The following is a 12,327-nucleotide window of genomic DNA, read 5'->3' as shown; positions in this document are numbered from 1 at the left end:
TTCCATATTAAAGGTACTTTTTCTATTGCAAACCGATACTTCCAATTTGTTTATTTTATACATGTGCTAATTTCTATACTACTATTAATGTCTGATAATTTATTTTTATGTTGTTTAATACCTTACTATGTGTTGTATATTGTGGGTAAGTTTCATAAAATTCCATGTGTAATTTCTTGAGTTATCGCGATTTTTGTGAATTTTCCTTAATTTATGATAACCAGTGTAGTTCATTCCTGTCTGGCAACAGGATAGGACGTCTGAAAAAATCACCATCACCAGTCGAGATAAGTTTTGTCTCAACTCTTAGAAGACCACTAGAGTCGCGGTAAATGATGAAATTGGGAGGTATCAGTCGACGATTTTTCCCAAATGAGTCATTTTGTATGAAAAGGAGTATATCGAGCTCAGATTTGGTGAGCTCTTCTTCTTTTAAGTTTCCATTCAAGAGGGATTCATTCTGTTTATTTACTACTGATTTAGCATTGAAGATAAATCGTTTAACATAGGCCAAAATTCGAACGATTGTAGAAAATTTCGAAATTCGCTTAGTCCATTCGAAAAAATTAGGTTCGGAATTACCTAACGAAAGATTCGTCGAAACTGTAGGTTTTTTCTCCAAGGTAGCAAGTTCTAAAGCGTCTGAAAAATCAGCATTGTGAGTGTTTGGCCAAGAGTGTCGATTTTTTAACCATGTGGGACCCTCCCACCAACGAAGACTGAAAAGAGTTTGTGCGTTACACCCACGAGAAGCGATGTCCGCTGTATTCATTTGAGATGGGATATAACACCAATGTTCTTTAGATGAGTTCAAGTGAATTTCTTGTATTCGGTTGTTCACAAATGTTTTTCATGTTCCGGGATTTTTGATCCAACAAAGAACCACTTTAGAGTCAGTCCAATAGAAGGTTTCGATATTAGAAATGTTTAAGGAAGTCTTGACTGTCTGAACAAGACGAGTACCTATCAGTGCAGCTAAAAGTTCTAATTTTGGAATAGACATTTCAGTTTTGATTTTGGTGATGGGATCCTTTTTTAGAGGAGCGACACGTGATTTTGCCTGCACTAATTTAATTTGAACTTCTTTTTCGCATTCAATTCGCAAAAATACGCAAACCGCCAAAGCTTTCCCACTCGCGTCACTAAACATGTGAATAGTAGTAGTTGATTTATTAATTAATCCTCCAAAATAAAGCGGAATTTGAATTAATTTCAAAAATCCTAAGCTGGATAGCCAGTTTTTAAATTCCTCCACTATTTCAGATGGAAGTTTATGATCCCATCCCAGCTTATCATTTTTCCATGCTCTTTGCATTAGAACCTTTGGAATGAGCGTCACGGGTGCGGTAAAACCGATTGGGTGAAATATTTTTTGGGAAATCGACAAAAGTTGCCGTTTTGTACATTTGTTATGTACTTCAGTTGTGACGCTGCTAATATCACATGTTATTGTATCTAAATTGGGTTGCCATAAAAGTCCGAGAACAGGAGAATATCTATATTCTTTTAAATCTAGATTTTGTTTTTCACCCTGTGAGGAAGAAACCCAACCCGTAAGCTCAAACCCTGCTTGAGACATAATTTGACAAGCTGTCTTTGAAAATCGCTCTAATTCCCATTTGTTTTCAACGCTTGTCACTACATTGTCAACGTAAAATGCATCTTTCAATTTCACAGCGATATCATTTTCAGTTTCCTTCATTTTATCCAAATGGTGATAAATTGTTGCCATGAGCAAAAACGGACTCGATGTAAGGCCGAATACCACTCTGCAATGTTTGTAAATCTTAATTTTGCGTTTTTCAAAATCTTCCCACCAAAGAAAGCGAAGAAAATCTCTATCAGAAGGGGGCACGCTTATTTGAAGGAATGCTTTGCGGATGTCGGAAATGACGCCAATTTTTTCTTTGCGAAACTTATTTAGAACGAAAGGAATCAATTCAATATAATTTGGACCTGTAGCTAAACATTGATTTAAGGAAACAGAATTTTCGTCTTTCGAGGAAGCATCAAATACGTTTTAATTTAGATGTTAAACTAGACTCTCTATAAACAGCTCTGTGAGGAAGATATCGGCATTTTATGTCAGATAAATTTTTTATATTTGTATTACTAGACACTTGTTCTATGATTCCCATTTGTTCCCATTCCTTAAAAATTTTGTCATATGAATCAAATTTTCCCGAAGAGATGAGCTTCAAAGCCATGGAGTTTAAACGTTTCTCCGATTGATATCGCAAATCACATAATTCCGGATGGCCTTCGACCCATGGAAGATTAACTTCATATCTACCATCACGAAATTTAACAGTTTTTTCGAAAAAAGATAAAGTTTCAATATCAATTTCTGTTTTTGTTTTATTTTCTACGGGATCTCTAATACCAAGAATATCTAATGACCAAAGGTCGCAAATTTTGCTAGCGCTATGTAGCGAAATTATGGGCATAACATGAGTAGAACTATTTTTATAGGATGATGGTTTCCCCATTACTACCCACCCTAGGTATGTTTGGACAGCAGTTAACCCATTTGGTTGCTGGCTGATAGAACCAGTCAAAAATGTTCCTAAATAATCAGCGCCAATAAGAACTGATATGTTCGAATTATCGTTTTCACTATCGGACAAGTAAATTCCATTATTAGTGAAGCATTCTACATCAGATTTTCTTATTTTAGGAATCATACCACAAATAGTTTCTTTATCTAATAATACAGCTTCACACGAAAAATTTCCTCGAATTTCCTGAAGCTCACACTTTAAGGCTGAATGTTTTATTTTTTCCGTTTCAATACAGGGCTAAAGAGAATACAAGGGCTAGTTCACTCCGCTCTTAGAGCTGAAGCTACGATTTCCCTCCTCATGACGTCACTGTGTCTACAGATCTCGGAGATCGCAAGCAAAGATATGATAACTTTGCATCTTTCTCTTTGTAAAAATAAGTTAGACTTTTTCTGGTTATTAGCCTTCAAACTTTACGTAATTAACACATTATTTCCGTTCATAAACATAGTTTAAAAAAAACTTTCTTGGTTATTATATTAAAAAAATACCATTTTAAACTTATAAAAATGTTTTGCTAGTTGGTGAAAATGACACGATAAATACTTTATTTTAAAAAGTTCAGTTTTAACTTTAACTATTAAGAAAAATGAAGGCATATATCGACACTTTTTTTATCTACATATTCTTTTATAAAGATAAGTTAAGTTAAATTTAGAATCCCTGATTTTAAAATATGTCGTTAATAGCAATTTGTTCATACTTAATCATTAGGAAACATCAACCTTAAACGCTAATTACTGAAACAAAATAATAATTTAGGTTCATAATGACATTAGAAATTTTACAATTGTTTATAGACATTTAAATTTACGATGATATAATTTATAGATATTTAAATTTAAGAGAATATAATTTTTAAAAAAAATCATAAATATTTAGAATAACTACATTAAAAAATATGTTATGAAATTAGGAGAATTTCAACAATATACTATATATTTTATTTATACTTTTTACATTTTAATTTTCTTTGACTTTATCTATTTTTTAATTCTTTTCACCTGCCTTTCTTTATGAAGTAACAAGGCAGCTTCTATTTAGATAATGAATTTTTATAAAAGTTCTTTACCACAGAATAAACGTATTGCTGTTTTATATTAACTGTGTCATTTCGGAATCCATTCTTTACATAGTTGTTCATTTACTTTAGGGAACACGCGAAAAATTATACTTTTTCCTTTTGTTTCTATATCAGAATTTTTGCAAGTTGCAATCGCGCAAACTGGCATTTCGATAATAGTTTTAAATTCTTGTAAATTCATTGCAAAAACTGACGAAAGTCATTATAGAAAATAACAAATGTCTTAGAATATCTCGCAAAAAGAAATGATCCAATATTAGTTAGAGCTAGTAAGGCCAAACGCTCCGTTCTTGAAGTAAAAGTGCGAGCTTTGCGCCAAAGTGACGTCACTAGAGTGACGTCGGAGGATCGGAGCGGCGAGAGATACTTCAAAGGAGTGAACCAGCCCTTCTATTCTCTTTAGCCCTGGTTTCAATACCGCCAAATAAACTGTGTGTCAGAAATTCAGAATGATCAGTTTTTAAGTTTAAATATTCTGCAACATCACGAGTTATATACGATCTTTGCGAAGCTGAATCGCATAAACAACGAACAACTTTTGTTTTCGAAGGTCCTAATACTCTTATTTGAAGAGTTTGTAATAAAATATCTGCCGAACCGGATGAGCTATTACTGACGACGTTATTAGTTTCGGTTTTGTTCAAAGAAGAAAAAGTTTTTTCCTCTTCTTTGCATAAATTAGGACACAAAATAGGAAAGTGTTTTTTGGAGCAAATTACACACCGGACACTCATTCCACATTTATCCACACGACAATTAATTCTAAGACACGCCAAACATGCTTTCATTTTTATTACTTTTTCTTTTCTTTCTTGAAGTGTCATTTTCTGAGCAGTAAAACAATCACAACTTCTGTGAGTGCCCTTTTGGCAAAATAAACAAAATACATTTGTTTTGCGTTTATCATTTTTTATTTGATTAAACAAAGTTGAAGCCGTCGCGCCTGGCGCCGAGATCATGTTTTGATTATTTTCTGTTTTTAATTTCCCCGTTCTATTTTTATCCGAGGTACAAAAGTTTTTCGCAATACGAATCCTTTCTGAACCGATCACTTCGTTCCGAAGGAATTGCATTAGTAATTCAAGGTCGTGTATGTTTGCATTTGTTGAACGAGAAGTAGAATTTCTCTCTCTTTCCCACGCAATTAAAATATGTTCTGGAATTGAAGCTTCGATTAACGGATAAAGCATGCACGCGTATTTTTCTTTAGTAACACCTAAATTTTCTAAACAGCGCAATTGAGTATCTAATTGATCTACTAAATTAATGAAAGGCATGTTTTGGGATTGATTTAAAATTAGTTTTAATAATTCGCGTACATATAACTCGATTAGCATTTTATCATCCGCAAAACGTGATTTTAGATTTTTAATAACAGTTTTATATTCACTTTTAGAAACTTGATAAGACTGAACAAAATCGAAAGCCTTACCTTTTGTTGTTTGCATCAGGTAGGCGAATTTTACGTCGTCCTCTATTTTAGGATCCTCATCGATTTTTTGGAACATAGCCCAAAATGCGAACCAATTTTTGGGATTTCCGTCAAAGTCTGTTAGCTCGAGTTTCGGTAAATTGATGCTAATCCGATCTGACGATATGACTTCTGCTTGTTTGTTTACACTTCCGTAGGATTTCGAAAACTCTTGGAAGCGCAGTTTCGCTGCAGTGACGTTATCTCTGTAATTTTCACATTGTTCCAATTCTTTTTCTAAAACTTCATCAAGATTTGAGGATTTGGATTTTACTTCTTCTTTATCAGTTTCGGTTTGATCCTCTGGATTTAAAGACAGATATTTAAAAACGATTTCGTCATTTTCAAACAATCTCTTTGATTTTTCTTCAAGTTTAGCAAATGCTACTGATGCTGACTGGATGTTGTTACCTTCGATTGAAGATTCCAGTTCATTTATTGTTTTTGTTACGGCTGTTCGAAGAACTTTTCTTTGAATTAAGCAATTGTTATCCATATTTTCGTCAATGGATATCTACGTTGGAGCGCCAGATTTTGTATCTCGGGATCTTTTTGGCTATTGGTTTGAAATGAATCAGTGCGAGCCAATATTTTTTAGTGTTTTTTATTTAAACTTAACGAAACGACAACAAACAAAAGACTGAAGAGAAAAGCTATGTATCCTTACAGATGCGCACACTGCGCCATCTATCGCAAGGTAAAAATTTAAGTTAATGGAAGGAAGATGTAACATACATAATTTGCATTTAATAACAAATATGTCGACACCATCATTTAGCTAAAATTACAAATTTTGAAATTTTTATGATTTTTTTTTAAAGGCAAGCTAAACTTAAGTGTTCCTTCATTGTTTAGTTTACCCTATAAGATGTTGAGAAATTTGCGATGTTGTGAGAGATGTTTAAAAATGTTGACTACGTATTTTTATTAATATTTATAAAATATATATTCAAGAAATTGATAAATATATTATTCCAAATCTATGCATACGTATGTATATTATTGAAATTGTATCAGTTATTGAAAAACAAAATAAAAAAAATAAAAAATAATCACATTAAATAAGCACAATCTGGTGTATTCTATCAGAAGCACGCTTTTTTAAAACTGGACATTTGTTGAATAAAGTGTTTTTTATTCAAAATTCTTTACTAAATTGCAAATAAATTATTAAATGACTAAAAAAGAAACATCGTATTTTATAGTGTGAAGGAAATAAAGATAAAAAGATTAGCAAACGATTATTAGCGAAAAAAATATGAATGAAATTTTACGCTACGCGCGCGAAGTCAAGTTCCTCGTAAGTTTATCACATTTTAATATTAATCGCCCCAATTAGTTATTTCCTTATTGTCGCCAAATTATTTTTTTAAAAATAATTAATTTTAATTTTTCTCAGCTTCTAATAAATAAAAACAGTTGAAACTTTAGATTTTTCAATTGAAAAATATGTAGATTAATATGGTATAAAAAAATTCATACCTTATAATTCAATATTTTTTCATCCTCACTTTAATTAAATAATAAATAATTATTAAAAATATTTTTTGCATGAAATTATCTTTGGGTAAATGAGTTTTATGAGTGGGAGCAATTTTTTTTGAATTGCTTCATTAGTTTTGAAAATATGACTGAAAACGCAAAAAGCGAAATTAACATTAAGGGGTACGAACTTTGAATCGCTCTCCTGACCAAACTATGGGGACCACATTTCCCAGATTGCGGCTACCCCCTATATTTTGAAGATACGAAATCCAAATATGTAAAAAAAAATGCATATTTGTTCAGAGAAAGTACGTTTTTGTGTCTGATTTCGTAACTTAATTAATAGTTAGCACTAATTAATTAGCATATTTGAGGTCACCCCCAGGAACCATTAAGATTGACACTTAGTTCGTGAAAATCCGATCATTAGAACGAAAGTTATTCAGGGTGATTCGTTTTTTTTTTTTTTTTTTTGCGGACTGTACACCCTGGAATCGGTGTGAACAAATTAAGTGTGCAGTTAGGGACGACTGTGTTTTTGTCTTAATTCATGTTGGTAAGTTGAAATGTAATTTATTTACATATTCAATGATTATGTATCTAAACCATTTGTTGGCATTGTTTGTATCTTGTGTAACTATTCTAATTCAGATACTGATTTTTTTTTTATTTATTTATTAATATTACTTATGGTTGTGCTATAAAATAATAATTTATTTTGCTTTTCTTAAAAATAAAGGAACTAATGATGTGCAATTGGGTACAAAGCCCAACTTTAAAAAACTGGCTTTTGTTGTTGATAAAATTTGTGGGGTTATTGGGGAGATTTTGTTTGGTGATCTGTGGGAGAATAATTCTGGGCAGCCAGCCGCCAGGAACTAGAAAAAAAGAGAAGGGAACTCGGAAGGTATAACTCGTAACCACCCCCAGGCAACTATCTACATAACATGTGTTTTTTTTTTTTTGTTATTAAATTTGCAAGTTTAAAATCTGTTAAGCACCTTGGCGATTGTAGTTGGCGCGGCGGAGCAGAATACAGAAATATTCCTGATTTGTTTTTCTCGAACGAAGAGTTTAGAAATTTTTATTGCTGAAAAATCTGAGTATGCATAAACATTTTGTTAATCTTGAAAACGTCATTATATAGCCATTCAATGAAGTAATTAAAACTTTGTGAATTTTACTTGGGCTAATGTTCTGTGAATCAGCTTTATCTGTGGATGAATGTATTGGTTAAGATCACATACATTTAAACTGCTAGGGCCATATTCAACTGGCAAACATCTTTGTAGAATGCATAGCAAAGTTGCTAAAAAAGGAAGTGTATTTATACATAACTTAATATACTAATTATATGAAAATATTGTAATCTTGTCTTGACATTTAGCCAGATAACCAGAACTCATCCCATACAAATAAGAAAGAGTAGTCACAGTCAGAAGTCTGTTTAGAAGAAATTTGGGTCCATTAGCGAACTATTCACAAAATATCTTTTCATAAAAACGGACATTTCACAAAATAATTTATCTTTTACTCAGGCCCTTCACAAATTCGTTTATCTTCATTATTGTTTTGTTAATCGAATAAACCCTTCCCAGGAGTGGGGGAGAACGACAGATGTAAACGAAATAAATTTTGTCTTTGGCAGACGCTTCTTCCTTTATTCGTCCGAAATGAATATTCTGCGTTCAGCAGTATAGGCAAATTACCAAATATTTGTATGTTGCATCTCTAATTTAGTAGCAGTAATTGCTGTTTATTTTTTAAATTTTAATTTTTTTAATTATAATTTTGCAGTGTTGGGCATAATCTTGTAAGTCTTTACAATTTAAAAACTCCTTGAAAAAGTTTTTTTAACAGACCCTATTCGCACAAATTCACATAAGCAGGACCCTGGTTGAAAGAATGTGACATAACGTTTATTTTATATTCACAAATTACGAGTAATTTTTTCTCAATTTTACAAACATGGACCTTTCACAAAATGTCTGGACAGATCCCTGACAGTACTCGAACAGATTTAGTACTATGATGCTGTAAAGAAAAATATTCAGAATGTATTCAGTAGAGAGTGTTTTTTTCTAATATTCTTATCTGTGCTACTTTACACAATGCAGAAAAATGTTTAGATGCAATAGAATATTTTATGACTAGTTCTCTCTCTCAATGATTCTGGTTCTACCCTTAAAGAACAGAGGGAAGATTGTGTAGAGCAGTGGTTCCCAACCTGGGGGCGATAGAGCTCCTCATGGGGGCGATAATCCTTAGGGGGGCGATCAGGGGTCGACGAGTATTCAAAAGATAAAAATTGCTAATAATATTAATGACAAAATCTATTTGAGATCGAAATTGAAAACATATATGAAGCTTACGGATCTGGTGTAGACAAAGAATTACGATAGTTAAAAATTAAAACATTTCAAGTTCAGGATCGTTTTCGTCATACGTTTTGGTATCGCTGGCGAAAATCTGACCTTCAAGAATTCTCTTTTATTGAAAGTCATGGTCTTTTATATACCTTCTCATCAAATGTTCCTCTCTCGTCTCATTGTCATCCCTCCGATTTTAAAAGGCATGTAATAAGATTGATAGACGAAACATTTATATAACTCTAAACCTCATACAATTGGTAAACTCTTATTTCACCTGCTACTAAAAAAACTGTTGAAATCATGTTGGGTGAGGGATCGAGCAATAAGATAAAACCTCTGAGCAGTAATACTGTTTCCAGACTTATTGATGAGATGGCCGCAGACGTTAAATCAAAACTCATCAAATTTATGAGAGAAGGTAAATTTGCGTTGCAGATTGATGACTCAACTGTGATAGATAACAAAGCTATTGTATTAGCTTACGTGAGATTCATAAATGATTGGATGAACGAGGAAATGTTGTTTACAAGAACTTTGATCACTGATACAAAATGATCGTAGATTTTTAAATTGGTCAAAGACTATTTTGTGGAAAAAGAAATTCCCCTTACAAATGTAAGTGCTTGTGCAACAGATGGTGCTCCTGCCATGTCTGGTCGTCATACTCGGCTTCTAGCGCACCTTAAAAATGAAGTACCGGAGGTCATCACCATTGATTGTGTCATTCATCGTCAATATTTGGCTGCAAAAAAGTTGAATGGTGCCCTGCATGACACTTTACAATTCGTTATTTCTGCCATCAATAAAATCAAAGCTAATTCTCTCAATGACCGTTTGTTCCGAGAACTTTGCCGTGAAAATGAAGATTTCGAACGCTTGCCCCTACATACAGATGTGAGATGGCTTTCAAAAGAAAACTGTTTGCATCGTTTTTTCGAATTTTTTGACTCGGTTACTGAGTTTCTCGATACCACTGATCCTGTTTTAAGTGAAAGTTTGAAGCAACGCAAGTTGGAAACTGCGTACCTCACGGATATTTTTGAAAAAATGTGCAAAATCAACGTAAAACTTCAAGGAAATAAAGTGAACATTATCAAGGCTAGGGGAAACATATCTGCATTCATCGCCAAGTTTGATATCTACAAGTCAAATATCGGTCGCAAAGAGCTAATGCAATTTCCAACTCTTAGAAAGAGTTCAATGGCAGATATCAAGATTCTCGAAAAAAATCTTAATTTTTACTGATCACCTTGATCAGTTAAAAACTGATATGGAATCAAGATTTAAAGCTTTGATGAAATTAGAAATTCCGGATTGGATTTTCGATCCTTTCTCTTTTGAAGTTGTGGATAAGCTCACTTCCTCTTTGCAGACTGAGCTTTTAGACTTGAAGTATACTAAAGTCGTCTTTAAAAAGTACGGTTACAAGTTAGCTAGGGTAAAGCTTATGAACACTTATCCACAATTGTGGAAACAAACTGAGCCGCTCCTCATCTCGTTACCGTCAACATATTTAGTGGATAGAGGATTTAGTTCTGTCGTCCAGCTCCTCACAAAGCAAATAAATGGGTTGGACATTTGCTTCAAAGGAGACCTGCGACCTGCGTTTAAGTCTGACGAACATAAAAACTGGCATTCAAGCTTTAACTGAAATACACCAAGCACAGGGTAGTCAATGAAGTGGTAAAAATGTACTTTCTCACTCTTCATTTTTTTCTCAAATTTTAGTTGCTAACGTTTTAACTTTTTCTTGATTACATTAAAATATGAATTTTAAAAAAGGTACTTATGTTTTGATTATTCCGTTTTAAATATCATTTCTTTTTGGAAAAAAAAGGTGAAATTTTTTTTTAATTAATAAAAATGGCAGGATAAAATTGCCTCCTTATTTGCATTACAATTTAAATTAAAATCAAATATAACTTAGCGTTTGGTTGCTCACAAGCAGCAATGAATGGTTTTTGAGCAAAAAGAGAAAGGGGCGATGGTTCACAAAAGGTTAGGAACCGCTGGTGTAAAGCATTGTCCCTGAATTATAAATACTCTTCCACTTTAAACACCTTTGGTAAAATATACTGAACGAATAATGCTAATAACGCTAATGAATAATGCCCATTGCTATTTCAAAATAGCAATGGGTATATTGTTCAACACTGAAAGAGATTATAAAAAATTTTCGATTGCACGGAGATTAATCTAATTCTATTCTTTGTTAGCTTAAATGAGATGTAGACTCAACAAAAGCTAATACGAGTGTCTCAGTTAGTATCTTTCTCTATTATTACTATAATGTTTTTTGTTTTGATTATTCGGTGAATTGTATATTGTTAACAGTGGCATTTTACCTTAATCATTGTGAGTTTTTTTCCCCAACTGTATTGTAATAGTATGGATTGTTTACTGTTAGTACAGCACTGTTTATAAATTGTTACAGTATTAATAAAATAATTAAAGTCATAATGAATTAAATGATCTTTTAATGTTTATCAGTATTTGTCTTTAATCAAACCCTGGTTAAGAAAAAGACAGTGCACCACCAGTTAGTATATTCCTCTTTTATTAATAAAATTAATAATATATATTTTTTTAATTTGATTATTTCAGAAATATTTATTACTTTTGTTTTTATCAGTGGCATTTATTGCATTCTAATTAAAAACTAATTTAATGTTTGATCTGGATACTAATAAGTTTAGAAAATTAATTTATGATTTTAATTTTTATTCTTGAAAACGGTTTAGAAAATAGTATTCATTAAGGAACTGGTGATGTCGACAGAATTTAGGTGATTAGATACTAAAAAACTGGGAGCAGTGCAATCAAACCTGAACAATTGACAAACACATCAACATGTACTGGCTCATCATTAAAAGTCAGCGTGGGGATAACACAACATGCACATTCCATGATCCATCATGGACTCGTGCCTTTAAGAAGCCTATGTGGCTGTCTCTAGGGTAAACAGTGACTCACCAGTGCACACACCAACTGAACAATTGGCTGTGGGGTCATTTATGTTGTGTAAAGAAAATATAAGAAAATCTGTGCTGTGACTAACTATTAAATGCTGTGATGTAATGTCCTGTGATTGTCTTGTTCTTAAAGCCATTAGTCTTTATGTGTAAACCCTGATTGATGCTGCAATAGAAATATTAAATAATATTAATCAGATCTTCCCCTCTCTTTCAGATGTAAGTAACCTGACTAAATTGGGGATCTGCAAAAAGAATTTAAAAGAAAAAATCCAGCAACAAACCTAACGTTGCAATAATTTACACTCCTTTTTTACGTCTTGATTTTAAAGTGACAGATGTGTCGAATCCCCAAGTATGAGTTTGAGTGATGCTTCCACCC

General features: G+C 32.6%; 1 protein-coding gene across 1 annotated transcript; it reads left to right on the top strand.

Moving 5' to 3' along the window:
• Nucleotides 1-9,621: 9,621 nt before the first annotated feature.
• On the top strand, nt 9,622-10,624 carry LOC122272873 (SCAN domain-containing protein 3). The gene is made up of 2 exons (XM_043056908.2): nt 9,622-9,867; nt 10,346-10,624. The coding sequence occupies exons 1-2, from the start codon at nt 9,622-9,624 to the stop codon at nt 10,622-10,624; spliced, it is 525 nt and encodes a 174-aa protein (XP_042912842.2).
• Nucleotides 10,625-12,327: the final 1,703 nt, after the last annotated feature.

This window comes from Parasteatoda tepidariorum, chromosome 3, assembly GCF_982258835.1.
Source record: "Parasteatoda tepidariorum strain Cologne lab strain chromosome 3, Ptep-v5.0, whole genome shotgun sequence".
NCBI classification, from domain to species: domain Eukaryota; kingdom Metazoa; phylum Arthropoda; class Arachnida; order Araneae; family Theridiidae; genus Parasteatoda; species Parasteatoda tepidariorum.
Note: the sequence above shows the minus strand (reverse complement) of the source record. Positions and strands in the feature narration are given on the sequence as shown.

What these genes read in the sequence shown, in the direction of transcription:
- LOC122272873 (XM_043056908.2), top strand. Translation starts at nt 9,622, where the DNA reads ATGTCTGGTCGTCATACTCGGCTTCTAGCGCACCTTAAAAATGAAGTA. An exon ending in GCTTGCCCCTACATACAGAT is followed by an intron (nt 9,868 to 10,345) that starts GTGAGATGGCTT and finishes TCCTCTTTGCAG; the next exon opens with ACTGAGCTTTTAGACTTGAA.